The sequence below is a fragment of the Peromyscus maniculatus genome, chromosome 1 (genome assembly GCF_049852395.1).
Source record: "Peromyscus maniculatus bairdii isolate BWxNUB_F1_BW_parent chromosome 1, HU_Pman_BW_mat_3.1, whole genome shotgun sequence".
Classification (NCBI taxonomy): Eukaryota; Metazoa; Chordata; class Mammalia; order Rodentia; family Cricetidae; genus Peromyscus; species Peromyscus maniculatus.
Genome location: NC_134852.1, coordinates 136,341,019 through 136,358,329, shown reverse-complemented (window position 1 = coordinate 136,358,329; position 17,311 = coordinate 136,341,019). Strand labels below are relative to the sequence as shown.

At 52.1% G+C, this 17,311-nt stretch overlaps 1 protein-coding gene and 1 long non-coding RNA gene across 4 annotated transcripts in view; one reads left to right on the top strand and one right to left on the bottom strand.

Moving 5' to 3' along the window:
* The first annotated feature begins 294 nt into the window (after positions 1–294).
* LOC121826845 (uncharacterized) lies at positions 295–5,523 on the top strand. The gene is made up of 3 exons (XR_006068988.2): positions 295–725; positions 3,449–3,550; positions 5,081–5,523. It is a non-coding gene; the product is annotated as an uncharacterized LOC121826845 (long non-coding RNA).
* Positions 5,524–10,985: 5,462 nt separating this feature from the next.
* Positions 10,986–17,311, bottom strand: part of Sbk1 (SH3 domain binding kinase 1) — a 44,936-nt gene continuing 38,610 nt past the window's right edge. For all 3 annotated transcript variants that reach the window (XM_076552061.1, XM_006980374.4, XM_006980373.3), the window contains exons 2-4: positions 14,106–14,338; positions 12,828–13,030; positions 10,986–12,247 (exon numbers count right to left, since the gene is read on the bottom strand). In XM_076552061.1, coding sequence (XP_076408176.1) covers positions 11,438–12,247; positions 12,828–13,030; positions 14,106–14,331 — 1,239 coding nt within the window. In that variant the 5' untranslated portion in view covers positions 14,332–14,338 and the 3' untranslated portion in view covers positions 10,986–11,437. The remainder of the gene's footprint in view (positions 12,248–12,827; positions 13,031–14,105; positions 14,339–17,311) is intronic.

The following is a 17,311-nucleotide window of genomic DNA, read 5'->3' as shown; positions in this document are numbered from 1 at the left end:
TTGCCTAGTGAGGTTCCATCTATTAACTTTCAATCATTTGAACTTATATTTAAAGTTACACTAGCTATTTTATCAGTGAATCTGAGACTTCCCATTTTATTTAGCTGATCTTCAGGTGCTGAAAAAGTTGCTTATTTTTTTATTTCATTTGTTACTTGTTTTCTAGAGCTGTATACCTGCTGTGGGCTTATCATAGTGTGAGCGGCCGATGTTTCTCCAGATTTGTTTATTGGCCTCTGGTGCTGGACTCCGTTTAGTGGTTAGCTTAAGATCAATCACTCTGTTGGGCTTTTCTAGCAGTCTTGGAGATCTCTCCGTCTGTCCGTGGAAGGCAGCACTCTCAGCAGCGTGGTAAAGAAGATGGTTCATCCGGCTTCTGTGTCTAATGTTGAAATGCCCTGTAACTTTATAATGTGTGATTATACAGCAGGGAACTGCACCATCTCTGAACATTCCTTCATATAATACTGTTCATTGCTTTACATCCTTTGCAACTTAGGAACTCTCTTTGTTTCTACAACTCCTCAGTATCAGTGAGGAGACAGTGGGTTCCAGTGAGAGTAGACACCGCCACCTCCTGGACCAAAGCAAGCATTGGCCCAGGCACTACTTCCGCACTATTGAAGGAATCCGTGCCATTTCCCACAATGAACTGACGCAGCTTTAAACCAGGACACCTCAACATTGTCCAGGGAAATCCTGAGGATGCTTCGGAGCAGCTGTAGGTGGGTTGTTAGAGTTAGTCAGATGTGTGGCATCTCATATGAAGGAGTGTTGTGGGTTCTGGTTATTGCGGGAGAATGATGTGTTGAGCTGCTGGGGGAGAAGTTTGCAGAGCTCACCTGGGAGAAATGTGCAGCAAGACGGAGCCCATGATTCTTTGCCAGTTGGGTAGACCATCAGAGCAGCTTTTATAAAAAAAGGAATCTATGGGTGACAGGACCCGCTTTACCCATAGGACTCTGAAGATAGTGTGAGTTTCTGTGTTATTAGATCGAAATCACCAATAAAACAAGATGATCAATATGATGCATAAAGCCACCTGGTACTCTTGACACTGCCTCCCCTGCCACAATAGAGTGAATGCTTTCTTAAACTGTAAGCCCAAGGCAACCCTTTCTCCCTTAAATTACTCCTGATCTAATATTGGTCACAGTAATGAGATAATAAACGGATGGAGCCGTCGGCGACAACCGTGGGTGTGTTGCCGTTATAAACCTGAAGCTTTTGGAACTGATTTGTGGGAGGAATGTGGAGGACTCTGCAGCCATGGGTTAAAGAAATTCTGAAATGCTGTACGTAGAGTTTAATGGGTCTTTCTGGGGGCATTAGGAGGACAAGCATGCTGAGAGAAATGCAAAACGTGGAGGTCTCAGAGAGTGTGTTCGTTGCTCTGCTCATCGCTGTGAGCAAGTACTTGACAAGAAGCAGTTTAAGGAGGAGGCGTTCATTCTGACTGACAGTTTGAGGGGTCCTATAAACACAGGGAGGCATGATGGCAGGGGCAGGGGGACAGCTGGTCACATTGCAGCTATAGCGAAGAAGAGGAACATGAACGTTACTGTTCTCCCTTGGATTAAGTCCCCGACTCCAGCCCATGGGATGTCACCACCACAGTTAACCTCAGTTAACCAGGTTAATCCTTCACAGACGTGACCAGAAGTGAAAGGATATGGAGGTGAAGGTGAAGGTTAGAAAGATCAAACCTGTCATAGGTGTGAGAAATTACCGCCCCCACACACACACCCAAGAGTACCTGGTGTGTATTCCTCTAGTGAAAGAGGACGTTCTGGGGAATAGATGCATTTCTGTGATAAATACTATGACCAACAGCATCTTGGAAAGGATTTCACCTTACAACTCTCAGGTCACACTCCCATCACTAAGAAGAGTCAGAACAGGAACTCAAGGCAGGAACAATCTGCTTTGTTTTGCTAGGTCGGTATGCTGTCCAAGTGCCTTATACATATACCCATAGACTGGTGCTGTCTTCAGCCTTGACCAAAGAAGCTTCTCTCTGTAGTGAACGGTGGTTAATTCAGAAATCCATGGCTGGATAAAAGGCTGAGAACAAGTAACTAGTGAGTGGTCCACTTTAAATGCACATCACATCACCCCTCCCACCCCACCCCCAAGGATCAGCACAGAAGAGGATGCAGAAAGAATGTAAAAGCCAGACAGTGGGGAGGAGGGCCATGGAATGCTATCTTATGATATGGGCTGTGACACTCATGAACATCTGTAGTTGTATGCATGGGACCTACCTACGCAAAACAGCCTGTAAACAGTCACAGATGAGGCCCATGGGGCCCTGTCCCACCCAGGTAAGCTAATGAAGGAAAGGAAATCACTGTCTTCAGGGGTCTACCCTGCTGATGCTCCAGTGGGCAGCTCCACACCCATGCCCATGGGCCTGGCCCTGGTTAAACCCAATAGGTCACAAAGCAAAAGCAAAACCAAACAGAAAGACAAAAAAAGAAAAAAAAAGGGAGATGACAGAGCACAAGTTTGAGCAGAATGCATTGTACACGTGTGTGAAATTTGTCAAAGAAGAAATTTTAATTTTTAAAATGAGAGGTTGCTCCGCAGGCCTGAGGACCCGAGTTCAGATCCCCAGCATTCACATAAATACAGGCATGGCTGGCGCCTGTAAACCCAGCCCTGGGGCCAGAAGCAGGCAGATCCCAAGAGTTCACTGCCCAGCCTGTCTAAGCAAAAATGATGACCTGGTTCAGTGAGAGGCCCTGTCTCGAGGCAGTAAGATGAAGAGTGAGGCAGGAAGGACCTGGAATTGCTGCTCCCACTCTGCACACACACAGGCTCGTGTGAGCAGCACGCACAATCATTTAGGGTAAGTGTATAAGTGAATGAGACAAAGGAAGGAGGCAGGGACAGAGAAACAGAAAAGAACCCGTGTGGGGAGTGGAGGAAGTCCCGCGTGAGCCTGTGTTGTTGACACAGGCACAGCCATATCAAGGACTCCAGTGCCTCAACCCCCTGGGAATGGCGAAGCTTCCCTTCTGGTCTGAGTGTGGATGATGAGAGTGTGTGCTGAAAATGCCCACCATAGCAAAAACTATTTTTGATATTCATGGCCTGAAGACATGGCTCCCCTACAGAGACTGGTCCTAATGACCAGTCTAAACCTGTCTTCTTGATCCAGCTGTAGAGCATAAACCCTGCCTCCTTGTTTATCTGTATGCAGTAATGCTGCCTGTCTGCTCAACTATGTATAATAAATACACTGCGCTCCGGGTGTGCTGCGGTTTCTCCATCCAAGAGCCCAGGTCACCTGATCTCAGCTGAGATGCTCTGAAAGAGAACGGTCCCCATGGACTTACATATTTGAGAATTAGGAGGCGTGGCCTTGCTGGAGTAGGTGTGTCACTAGAGGTGGGCTTTGAGGTTTCAAACGCCCACTCCATTCCAACTGGCTTTCTCTCTGCAGACCTCCAACTTGCGGATCAGGATGTAAGTTCTTACTCCAGCACTATGCCTACCTGCTGCTGTGCTCCCGGCCATGACAGTCACAGACTCGGTCTCTGACACTGTAAGCAAGGCCCCAATGAAATGCTTTCTTTTGTAAGCTGCCTTGGTCGTGGTGTCTCCTCACAGCAACAGAACAGTGACTAAGACAACAGCTGTCTGTGTGTCCAGGTGTCCGCCGGTTTGGCTTCTCTTCATTCTGTCAGCAAGTCGAGCCAAGTCCCTGGGAGCCGAGGATGATGCAAAGCCCAAGGTGAAACAGGAGGCAGGTGAAAAGAGTGGAGAGGAGACTGAGGCAGCGGTGAACGCCTCTAATCCTAGCCCTCTTCTAGCGTGGGGGAGGCACAGGTGCATCTGGATGAGTAAGAGGCCAGCCTGTTCTACATAGTGAGTTCCAGGATAGCCGGGGCTGTGTAGAAGGACAAATCTTATTCCTCAATAACAAATAATAATAATAATAATAATAATAATAATAATAATAATAATAATAATAATAATATAACTGCAAGAAAAGGAATAAAAATGAAAACATAAAGCTTTATTCTGAGTCCTCAAGAATGACATTCTTGTTATTCTTGTGATTTGGTCTGGTGTTCAGATGTCCATCCGAGATGACTTCTCTTCAGTAGCTGTCCTGGTTAGTTTTTATTGTCAATTTGACAAGCTAGTGTCATCTGGGAACAGGGAACCTCAACTGAATAATTGCCTTCGTCAGATGGGCCTGTGGCCATGGCTGTGAGAAACTGTCTTGATTGATGATTACAGCTACCGTGGGTGGCACCGTGCCCAGGAAGGTGGGTCTGGGCTGTATCAGAAAACTGACAGAGGGCAAGTGAGAGGGAGGCAGAGATCAAGCCAGTAAGCAGCCTTCCTCCAAGGCTTCTGCTCCAGGTTCCTGCCTTGAGTTCCTGCCCTGCCCTCTCCCAATGATAGACTGTTAGCTGGAAGTGTAAGCTGCACCTTCCCTGCACCCCAACTTGCTTTTGGTTGTCATAGCAACAGGACAGCAGCTTCCCTTCTTTGTATACCAAGAGCTTCCATTGGCCGTACTTGGTTTTGGGGTCTGTGGGCTGGGTAGATTCTCCTGAGTTAGGCTCCCCAGGTTATGCACCCAGCAGGGAACGGGGTAAGGGATGGGAGGTTAGTGCTCTAGCCCAGGACTGTCTCCAAAGTGTACTGGAGACGAGGTAAGCAAGCACAGATCTGGACACACAGACCAGTCTCCATTCTTTCAAGACCTACTCAGCATCACATACCCTGCTAGCAGGATGAGGTTGTGGGCACCAAGAAGTCTGCAGAGCTTGGGATGTCTCCATTGATGGGTTAATGAACCACAGCAGACAGCCAACTCCAGAGTCTGACCCCAGCTGACCTTGGGCTTGGAAATATCAGCCTCCATGGTTATCCTGAGGTGACAGGCTCATTGGCCACTGAGAATGGGGCTACCCCTGCTTCACAGCCTGGGCTAAGCCTTTCCCATGAGATTTCTTTGGCATCCTGCCTCCCCGTGACTACCTCCAATGACTGTTCATCACCCTGGGGTCATGGCTAGTTGACTCAGGGCTCCCTGACTTACATTTTTCCTTGTTCTCAGGTCTCCAGGAATATCTGTCTTAAACAATTAGTTCTAGCTCAAAATGATGCACAGTCCTGGCTCGGTGAGGAATGAACCTCTTTCCCATTGTTGACCTGTCCCACCAGAAGACTCAACGTGTCACCAAAACTACTGGATTTGAGGCACACGAGGACCACCAGCTTGTCTCGTTGATAAGACTGTGGTTTCTTTTCACTGGGATCACCTTGAGGCAGATAGAAAGACAAAAGGGACACAGGAGAGGGAAGAAGCCCCACACCCCAGAATCTGGATGCCAATGAGAAACTGCAACATACGTGATAATTAAAATTGCAGATTCTCCATCCCTAAAGATGTCTCAAGCAGGGACGCTAAAACAGCAAATACACCATGCTCGTTATCCAGGACCAGAATGTTTGTGACCTCTGCATTAAGCCAGAAGCCCTCACATCCCTACAGTTTACCTTATAAGCCACCTTACAATTTCATTTGCAAAGGGAAATTCCTTAAGAAAAAAATATTTTTACACTTAATTAAAAAATGTATCTTTAAATGTGCATGAGTATTTTGCTTGCTGTATATATGTATGTGCACCATATGATTGCCTGGTGCCCTCGGAGGGAGATGTGTGTGTGTGTGTGTGTGTGTGTGTGTGTGTGTGTGTGTGTGTGTACCATATGCTTGCCTGGTGCTCTCAGAGGCTGGAAGAGGAAGTTGAAGCCCCTGAAATTGGGTGATTATGTCACCACGTACATTTGTGGAACTGAACCCGGGTCCTTTGGAAGAGAAGCCAGTGTCCTCTCCAGCCCTACTTAATTTTTAAAGTTTGAAAATTAAAAAAAAATAAAGATCTGTAAAGTCGTTGTAAGTCACATTCTTCGTACAATGTAATTTACACAGCATCAATCTATCCTAAATCACAGAGCACTATGGAGGCGGAGGATCTCAGGAACTTTGAGACCAACCTCTTCTTCACAGCAAGACCTTGACCGGGAGGATAGTCAGTAAGAATCTTATCTTGGAAGAGGAGGAGGAATAAATAGGAAGGGAGGAAGGAAGGAGGGAGGGAGGGAGGGAGGGAGGGAGGGAGGGAGGGAGGGAGGGAGGGAGGGAGGAAGGAATCATATACCCAAGGACAGCTCTCTCTAGGGCTTCCTTCTGAAGTGTGTTCTGTCCCTCATCTCTCCTTAAACGTGCTCACCTCACCTCACTCTGACTCTTCTGAAATTCGTCTCTGTCCTATAGTTCAGGGTCCAGCTTTACTGGAGTGAATGGCAGTGTTGGACTCCACCAACCTGCCTCCACCGCCGACCTGCTTCGACTTCCCGGTGAGATTTCTTTTCCTTCTCCTGCAAGGGGGTCCGCACAGCTAGAATGCTGGCATGCTGCCTGCTTCCTTCACTTTGTCCTGCTCCTCCACACTTTTAAAAAGATATCTGGGGTGTGTGTGTGTGTGTGTGTGTGATAGTGTGTATGCTGGCTGGTACTTCAGGAGGCCAGAAGGCATCAGATCTGTAGCTGGAGTTTCGAGCTGTTGTGAGCCACCTGGCTTGGGTGCTGGGAACCAAACTCGGATCCTTTGGAAGAGAGGACGCACTCTTGACCACCGCCATCTCTCCAGGCCTGTGTGATTCTGATGTGATTTCACTCTTTCTGGAATTAGGATAGGACAACGGTTCTCAGCCTATGGGTCACAACCTCTTTGGAGGTCAAATGACCCTCTCACAAGGGTCACCTAAGGCCATCGGAAAACATGAATATTTACATTGATTCCTAACAGTAGCAAAATTACAATTATGAAGTAGCAACAAAAATTATCTTATGGTTGGGGTCGCTACCATGTGAGGAACTGTACTAAAGGGTGACAGAGTTAGGAAGGTTGAGAAGCACTGGGATAGGGTGTGTGTTGATGGTCATCCAGCTTGGCTTCTTCCTGTGTCACAATGCTAGGCGTCACCACTAGATGGCACACAGGACCTTCAAGCTTGCTTTTGAATTTCCTCCTTCCAATATCCTTTGTGTTGACATACTTATCAGGGACTGGCAAGGAGCTGGAAAATTTTGCAGTGTTCAAGAAACATTTTGTGCAGAAAAGGAACTTACTTCTCAAGTTCAATGTCAATTGGAACTTTTAAAAAATTATATTTATTTATTTATTATTTATTGATTGGAGTAGGGACACATGTGGTCTGTAGTGGGGAATATGGAGGTGTGTATGGAGGTGTGTATAAAGGGTGTGGTAGCCCACACCTTTAAGCCCATCACTCAGGAGGCGGAAGCAAATGGGATTTCTGTGAGTTTGAGGACAGCCTGGTCTACAGAGTGATTTCCAGAACAGCCAAGGCCATACAGAAACCCTGTCTGGGGGTGGGGGTGGTGTGTGTGTGTGTGTGTGTGTGTGTGTGTGTGTGAGAGAGAGAGAGAGAGAGAGAGAGAGAGAGAGAGAGAGAGAGAGAGAGAGAGAGAGAGAGAGAGAGAGAAACTCACAGGACTCAGTTCTCTCCTACCGTGTGTGTTCCAAGGACCCAACTCATGGCGGTAAGGTACTCTTACCATATGAGCCATCTCACTGGCCCAATTAGAAATTTTGATAATGAATTAGTCTAGAATGAACACTCTGGACAGGAAGGGGCACTAAGACCCCAAACTGAACATCTCAGGGGCTGAAAGGACACCCTGATCCTCTAGTGGCGTGTGGTTGGATCCTTTATAATGAACACACTAGCAGCGGGTGGCAGACAATAGTTTTATCTCTAGAGGCTGCAGGGGTGTTAGGTTTCACAGTAGGAGGTTCATGCCCCCTGGTGGTAAATATTGACATTCTCTGATAACTTGGGAGGCTGTAAACACCAAGCTGGGTCAGTCAGCATGCTGTTTGCACTTGTAGATTTTTCCCCTCTGCCTTCCATCACTTCAGAGAAGTGATAGGCACTCTGGAGTGAATGTTTTATTTAATCTTGCGTAAGAGTTCTCACCTCTGATCTTCCCAGAGTGGTGTTTTCTTTCTTTTTCTCTCCCCTCTCCCATTCCATAAATAATTATGTAACCTGTTAAAGATTTTCTTTTAGAAATTGAGCTTCAAAGGATGAGCTAGGGATTGTCTGTCTTGCTTATTTGTAGAACCTCGGCCCCTAAATAGTCTTGGAAGTTCATTCATGAGTTGACAAATTGTGATGTGGTTTTCCTATGTGCCCTCTTGGACACGGAGAGACCGTGAGAAGCAGCGGCTCACCCTCTCCTGTCTCTGTTTACAGAACTGACAGCCTAGACAGGGGACAAGGATGACAAACGTGTGGCCCTGCAATGGTGGTAGTTGTAAGGAAGCTCTGTCGAAGGAGGGAGGGGAGGAAGGAGGCCTGGGAAGGTCTGAGAGATCAGAGGGAAGTTAGAAGCCCTAGGGTGCCAGCATGCTGGGTGTCCACAGAAGACAAAGAGGACACCGGCAGCGGGTGGTAACCAGGAGAGGTCGTGGAATGAGGCTGGATAGCGCCAGCCAGACCAGGTAGAGCCTGGAAGCCGGCTCCAAGGACCTCAGCTTTGACGTGGGTGTCAAGGGGAGCTACTGGAGATTTCTTAACAAAGTAATACCTTGCCCAGTTAAGAATTCTCTGGCTTGTTTTTCCAGAGCTTTCCCTGGCATTCCCAAACCTGGTGACCTTGGTTATGTACCTTCCCAAGCCCTGGTCTTTGTGAGTGCCATGCTTCTATCATTACGGTCACTGCTGAGCGCTGTGTCTTGTCTGTACAACTGACTTTTGCACCACTGACATGCACACCATACGTGCTTGCTGAATACGGCCAAGAGTGGTGGCCATGAACTTTCCGCCCAGGCTGAATGAGTCAAAGCTAAAGCCGAATTCCAAGCCAGGACAGTTCTCTGCCCCTCCCCCAGAAAGTTGAGGAGCGTACTTGCCCCTTCAGTCCTGGCCTGGACACAGCAGATGCTACCTCAGAGCACGCCAGCATGCCGTGGCAGGAAGACCGGTGTACCCCTCCCACCTTACAGCTGAAACGGTCGTTTTTCTAAATTTTTATTTTATAGCAATTGTCATAGTTAGAGAAGTAAATAACACATTTAAAAACCTCCTCAGGGCCAAAGGATGCCAGAGTATTTACAAACACGGGGGGGGGGGGGGGGGGGGGCAAGACAGGAGTGAGGCTCTAGGACTTGGGTTCACCCCAGGCCCTGGCCCAGACTTGGACAGACGCCAACCACCAGCACTGTGCTGTGAGCTCAGGGAGCATCACACAGCCATTGGGCTCTGTTCACAGGGCCTGGTGGGAGACCTCTAGCTAACTGAAGGCCCCACTTCCTATCCAGGGAGCTCCCCTACACCCCACAAGCCAGCTCAAAGGGGCCCCTGGGAAGCACCAAAGGACAGGGGCAGTGTGAGGGACACACAGGCTGGGACAGGTGTCAATAGATGATCTGGCCTGCCCTGGGGTGAGACAGAGACACGCACGTATGTGTGCGTACACGAACAAACTATACCTTCACAGGAAAATTGCAAAGGGGGAGGTTTCTTCTGTGGTTTTTGTCTTCTAAGTCTCCATGTCTACGATGTTATTATTTTTTTTGCTATTATTTGTTTCTTCAACAGTGACAAACTGAGGTAAACATCTGTAACCAACACCTCTCCTAAGGGGCAAAGGGTCCCAACCCAACCGACAGAGACAGTACCAAGGACGGCAGCAAGAGCAGAGCCTGACCCGGCCCGAGTCTGGTTCAGGGCCAGGCTGGCTGCCGCCTCTCAACAATGGGGCTGGGCTACGTACCTACAGTCTCTTCTGAGGACTACCATCCTAGATACTACAGGGGAGAGGCCTCCCACACAGGACCTCAACAGAGAGAGGGCCCACGCGGGATGCGGGATGTCTACTGTGGAATCTCGCTTCCTTGTTATTGCAGATCAGGGTGGAGAGGCCTAAGGCAAGAGGAGAAGTAGCGGCTGGGAAGGAGGGCCTGGTGCCCCCCCAGGGCAGTGATGGGGGCCTTCTGAGACTCGGCTCTTGGCAGGAGGAAGGGTTTGCTACTTACCTGGCATATGCGGGCCCTGTGTCCACTAGGGAAGTGGTGGCACCCCAGGAGAGAGGGACCAGGCCCTGGAGCAACCACAGTTTGTAAACTGGACTCAGGCAGGGCAGGGAGACCTATAGCCCTTTGTGGTGGGAGTGAGGGGGTGCGTGGAGAGGTGGGGGCTCCAGGCTGAGGGGTGGTCGGTGCCCCTTGTAGCTAACCAGCCAGCCTCCTAGAACGACCCAGAACTTTTGGAGGGACCCTAGGAGAGGCCACCCAGGCTGGTCGGTTGGGTAGTGCCAGGCAGAAGGCGCAGCCTCCCTGTGTTGAGGTTATTGCAGGGGTTCCGTAAGCCTCCTGTTGAGTAGGGGTCCCAAGGGAGAGCCGGGGCAAGGTGAAGTTGTTTTGCTGCCTAAGAACCCGAGCCAACAGCAGGTGTCTCCTGGGATTCCCTGAGGAGTGTGGTAAAACACAGGCCTGGCTCTTGACAGCTGCCTGGTGAGGTGTCGGGACACTCAAGTCACCAGACACACATCACACTCACTCTCACTTCCGCGACTTCCTGTCCCATCCATGGACGTGCTCCTCCCCTACAAGGGTACTGGCCTACAGCTGAGGCTTATGCATGTGACTGTGACCGAGACCCAGGAATAGCTGGCACAATCGTTTCCGGCTTGTTGAGTGCCCAGGGAAGGAGCAGCTGGGCTGTGAACGCACTCCCTCGCCCTAGGGACACAGGAGCGCCAAGCCTCCCGTTCTCCTGCCATCTGTTCCCCAACCCCCAGGAGGACCACCTACTGGAGCTCTGTTCCCAATGGCCTCCGTGGCTGTAGTAATGGCTCTCCCTTCTGGGTTCCAAGTCCCCATCAGCAGGAGGAGGTGAGGGGGTATCGCTAATATTCAGGTCTGTTCCTGCACACAACTTTTGCTACATTTAGGGGGCTTGGCCTCTCCCTCTGGCCTCCCGGGCACCTCTGTTGTCAACCCAGTGCCCAGTTTCTAAGGGTCTCATGCCCACCTCTGCCCAACACCAAAGCCCCCCTTTCTGTGCCCAGGTTTGAATGGAAGATTGTAGGGTGATCTGCCAAGGGGTGTGAAGCTCCGGGAGTGTCCAGGTTCCAGAGCTCAGTCTGGCCCACAAGCTCCCAGCCTTTGTCGGGGGGCCTCGGCTCCTCTGGGCTGAGGCCGGCCACACACATGGTCATCTGCTAGCTATGTCACCAGCCCACCACCGACCCGGGTGTCTGGGCCTCCTAGTCTACGCTACGCCCTCCCGCCGCCGCGCAGTGGCTGCTCCTTGGCCCCAGCACGAGGCCGGAGCACACGCGGCTTCCCGCAGCGGCTGTGCTGCTCTCCGCAGCTCAGACGCAGATCTCGATGGCCGTGGCCAGCACCACCTGCCCTTTGCTCTTGTCTGCACGGCCGTCGGTCCTGCCCGGGGGTGCGGGCGGAGCCAGACCAGCCTCGGGCACGGGCACGGGCACCGGCACGGGCACCACGCTGGGTGGCGAGGACCGCGAGCCGCTGCCACTCTCGGTGAGCACGGTGCGCTTGAGCGGTGCAGGAGCCTCGAGGCGCAGGGGCCCGGGCAGGCGGTCCCCGGGCGGCTTGCGTGCGCGGTGCGATGGCCGCCGCCGAAGCTCGGACGTGAGCTCGTGCTTGAGGAAGCGGAAGACCTCCTTGGCGGGCCCGCGCCGCTCGGGCTCCAGAGCTAGCAGCCGCTGGAACATGCGCAGCGCAGGCTCGGTGAAGCGGCGCCACTGCGATGGCAGCCCCGGCAGGCGGCCCCGCTGCCAGCGCACGAACTCCTCGAAGAAGGCATCGGCGCCCGACGCAGCCTCCCACGGGAAGTTGCCGGTGAGCACACAGAAGATAAGCACGCCGAAAGCCCACACATCCACGCCCGTGTCCACCGCGAAGCCATCGGCACGGCCCGCCTGACACACCTCGGGCGCGGTGTAGGGGATAGTACCGCTCACACGCTTCACGCGGCAGCCCACGCGCCGCGTCATGCCGAAGTCGGCCAGCTTCACGCGGCGGCACTCTCGGTCAAACAGCAGCACGTTCTCAGGCTTGATGTCACGGTGCACCAGCTGCCTGCTGTGCATGAAGTCCAGAGCCAGCCCCAGCTGCTGCACACAGCGCTTCACCGTGTCCTCGGGGAGCCCCACCTGCGGGGAGTGGGGAGAGCTGCTCAGAGGTAGCCAGGCCGGCCTGCCCTCGCCCCACTTCCTTCTTTCAGGCCCTGCCACCTGTTCACTTGGGGGCCACAACTCTCCTGCTGACCTCTGGGCCTGCCTTGATCCCGGTACCTGCTTGTCCTCCTCCCAGCCTGGCCCGATGCCCCTCCTGTTCCTTTGCTAGGTGTCTTTTGACCCCAGCCCTTAACAAGTGGGAAGATCCAAACCAAGTGCCAGAACCCTCTCCAGCTGCTCCAGGGTCACCTCCTCTGTGGCCTCAGTACTTGTTCATTTCCTTATTATTTGCAGTGTGGAGGAGTCAACAACCCAGCCTTGTATGCATGGCAGACCTCTAAGCTACACTTTTTTGAGATAGGGTCTCACTGCTCAGCCCAAGCTGGTGTAAAACCCATGATTTTCCACCCCTGCCTCACCTCCTAATTGTTGGGATTATAGGCATACACTACCACACCCTGCTCACTGACTGATCAACCGGTCCAACTCCTTCCAGGATTTCAAATCTGGTAGCCCCAAAGCTCATCCCCCGTCTCTCTGCCACTATCTGAAGTACCTGGGGAGGGATGATGTCAAACAGATCCCCAGCAGGTGCGTACTCCTGGGCAAAGACATAGCACTCCTCAGTCTCGAAGACCACATCAAAGACCTTGATGATGAAGGGGCTGGATGACAGGCTGTTGGTGATGCTCACCTCACGCAGGAAATTCTTCAGCTTTGTCTTGCTCTTATTCACAAATTTCAGGGCCATTTTGGCGCCTAGCAGGGCCACAGTAACAACGGTGAGACGCCTCCCTTACAGATCAACCCCACATCTGGCTGTACAATCTGTCCCTGCAATAAGGCTGGTGGACCCGGTCAGCACGATGTCCTCGTGGCACAGTAAAGGGATACCTAAGTCCACCCAGCAGAACATGGCTGACCTGGGTCTTCTACGTTACAGCCCTTGGTGAGAAAAATAGCCAGGAACACTTTCTGCCTCCTGCCCCAAGCTATTTCCTGACCTACTGGGTACTCATCTGTCCTATTTGTCTCCCCAGCTCAAACATGGCTCCCTGAGGCACAGGAACCTGTTGTTCACAGTTAAGTGCTCAGCAAATTAGCCAATAGGTGAGTAAGAGAAGCCCATGAAGGGCACAGGCTCCCCAAACTGGGCAGGCGTGTGTCCCCTGCCGGGCACACAGCTATGCAACAGCAACAGGATGCTACACAGCACAGGCCGCCTTCAGCACCTCAGACTCACACCACACACTGATCAGTGCCCCAATAAGGTCAGCACTGATTCCCTTCTTTCCTATACAGAGGAAACAGGTTCCGCTGCCCAGGGTCACACAGGTGCCCCCATGCAAGTGTCCTTCCTGCTGCTGCCTTAGTTGTCCCAGAGACCCCTCCTGCCCTGGCGGGTATAGCGTGTCATCCTAGTTCAAACCCTCGGTAGCTTTGTGACCTTGGCTGACTGGCTGAACATCAGGATCTGTGTCTTTATCAGAGACACATGTCCAGACCAACCCCATACAGCCAACTCCCCACACCCTCTAAGTAAGATGTCCTGTTCCCAAGGGCCTGTCCTCACCTCTGTCAGCTCCCTAGCATCAGGTATCACTGATGTTCTCCAATCAAAACTTCCAGCAGTGTCCTGTCCCTGGGCACATCTGTCTCAAAGGCACCCAGATGGCCCCAAAGTAGCCTACCTGTCAGTTTGGGCGTTTCGCTAACTCCTACTGTGCATGTATCCTACTGTGCATATGACTACCTGCTCTGCACCTTTGCTGGCCCTCTGTCCAGGCATGTCCCCACCCCAACCTTAACACCCTGCCACCCCACCAGCACTCACCTGTGCCCTTGTAAGCCACCAGGTCCACCTTCCCATAGGTCCCTTTGCCCAGCTCCCGGACAAGCTCGTAGTGCTTGGTAACGTCGCTGGCAGCCAGCGTGCGTAGAGTCAGTGCCTGCATGTCCTCTGTGAGGAGGGGCACACCTGCTCCTGGTACAGGGGCGGCCCCCGGCCCACAGCAAGGCAGGGGGTGGAGCGGTTCGGGCTCTGGGCAGCCCATGCTCATCTTCTCCCTGTGGTGGGGTACGGCATGATGAGTGACAAGCAAGGCCCCTGCTCCATCTCCCTCCTGCTTCCCCAGCACCTAGGAAATTCCCAGCCGGGCCACAAGGAATGCTAAGCATTGTTAATGCTGTCACCATCCCCGAGGTTTCTGGAGATAGTCACTGTCCCTTGTTAGCACGATGTATCACAGACCCATTTGTCTCACGCTCTAACCCACACAGTGCCCAGCAAGCACATAGGTTTATGTCACACAGCACCAGCCACACATATGCTCCCATTCACAAGTCTTGGTTTCTGTTGTGGGCGGTGCTGGGGTGGGGGTTAAAAATCCAGAGTTTTGCATACACTAAGCATGTGATCTGTCACCGAGTACAGCCCTAGCCTCGGTCACAAGTGATGACGACGCACCTGTTTGCCAGGTGTACATCAGAGCCTTTGGGGACCCCAGCACTGCAGAGCCGTGTGACAGCCTTTGCCCTTTGAGGGTTTATGTGTCCGAAACATGGACAGTGAACACAGTGAACACAGAAATGTCATTTTACAGTCAGATGCAGGGTGGGCTCAGTAGCATGGACTGGGGTCAGTAAATGTTAGTCTCTGCTCTATCAAATGCCTCAGCCACACCACTGTACCCCCACCGAGGCAGGAGATTGCCAGTATGTCCACACAGTGACAACACAGTCCCCTCTGGAACATACAATACCTGTGGCCCTGGGACCTATCCACAGCAGCCCTGCTTGTCCTCCACAGCCTCAGCCTGAGACCCCATTATGTCCCCGGCTGGGGTGGTGCTCATGGATATGCCCTCACGGCTACTGTTTCCATATAGAGCATTTGCCTTGAATGGCCCTGCTGCTCTCAGAAGGGCAGAGCACCGCACGGACGGAAATCCACAGCTGGACACCGACTCTGGGAGTGAAACCAATACCCGATTCGGGGATTCATTTCTATTTTTCACTTTATTATGCTTCGCTTCATTTTTCCATGGTTTTACTGGGGTTTGCTCGGTATATGATAAACTACATATTTAAAACACGATTCGATGAGTTTTAACACATGAATATTCATGAGGCTATCATTGCAATCAACATAATGAGCGTATCTGTCCCTCCAACAGCTCCCTTTTGTTCCTCCAAGCCTGCTCTGTCTCCATCCTTATCTTCCAGGCAGCCATCCAGAACTTTCCCTCCTTAGCGGTGGGGTATGTGTGTGCGCTGTGAGCAGAGCCTCTCCCAGGTGCACCGGGCAGGTGTGCGCATGGGCATGAGTGTATCAGCTAGAGGTCAGCATTCAGGCCCCATCAGCTGCCTCTCAGCCCAGAGATCCCTACCCACATCACAGCTATTCTGAGTCCTCTGCTCCCTGAAGGACACAGCAAAGAGCTCCATCCAAGATGAGGCATGACTTCCTAGCCACTCAGGCTGGGTTTGAAGACCAAAGGTCACTTACTAGTTGGATGTCCCTGGGCAGGTTACATCTGTGTCTGTTTCCTCATCTATAAAGAGAGTTCATAACAGAGCCCGCTTCCCATGAGCCATCGTGAGAGTTAAACAGCATGAAGCACCTGGTGCCTAGTAAGTACTCTGTAAGCGTGTGCCGTGCCAAGTCTCCAGAGTCACAGCTCCGGCCAGGCTCTGCTACAGCCATAACCAGGCTCCACCAGGTGACAGGTAAGGATGGTGTAGCTCCTCCTCGGCTTCAGGGCTGTCAGGACTGTAAGCCCATGCTCGTTTGTGCATTCACTCTTTTTGGACAAGGACTACAATTCCCACCTGGAAGCTGGGGGTGCTGGGAATGCCCCATAAGCCCTGGCCAGCCGCCCCCTCCCAGGTCAGGCCCTTTCCTTTGACTTCCCTTCCTTTTAGGCAGCACGACCCAGCCTCCCACTTCACACAGAGAGGAGGAACATCAAGAGGAAACTTCCTGGCCTCCCACCAGACATAGGCGGAGCTCCATCTGTGCGTCCTCAGCAATGGCTGGGACGAGAGGCCCCCCTCCCTGCACTGGCTCCCACTCCTTCCACTTCCCCAGGCTCCTGCTCTCTCCATTCATGAGCCAGCTCTGTTCATAGGCCCTGTTCTCACAGCACTGTCCCGCCCCCCCAGCTTCAGCCTTTCTCTGAGTCTTATTTTGACTCTAGTGGAGAGGCCACAGCATCACCCGGGGAGTCTAGTCCATGGCATGGTGATGTTGCACAAACGCCCCAAGGTGATGGAGGAAGAAAAAGTCCTGCTTCCCCTTCCTCACTACCCGACTGGGCTCCTGCCGCCAGTGGCCACAGTCCCAGTCCCCGGCTAGGATTCTGTCCCAGCCATGACTGGGCCATACTGGGGAGCTGGGGGTGGGGGGTTCTCAGCTTCAGGGCTTCTGGGACCACAGCCCTGTCAAATGTCCAGCAACTATCTTACGAGGAGGACAAGTTAGTACCCCATGGCTGGCTTCATTTCAAAAGGGAAGGAACACCAATTTTGAGTGTATCCTCAGGTCACTGTCCCTAACCTTTCAAGGACAGTTGAGGTATTCCTGAGGGTTTCTGGTAAGTACACAGCCCTCTTAATTTGCAGCCTTCCCCCACTCACCAGGGAGATGCTGGGCTTCTGTGCTGGCCATCTGATTGTGTACACTCCTGGAGATGGAGATGGACAGGCCAGTGTGAAGGCATGCATACTCTCAGGATGCAACTTTCCCACTCAGAACAGCAGCGCTGCACCCTCACCTCAGACTGCTTCTGTGTCCCCTGGGACTGTGAATGGCAGCTTCAAGAGGCTTTATTCCTTCCATACACAGGCCCAAGGGTACCTGCCTCCCTGGGCCTCAAAACTGCTCCTGGACACTCAAACCAATGTTCCAACCGCCACACCACACTGTCTCTGCAAACTTTAGAGGCTGCTAGTCAGGCCAATGTTCCTGAGTAACCTCTACTTTCCACTTCCTGTCCCCCTGCCTGATTTCCCAAGTGTCACTGTCCTCGGGTCCCTCTC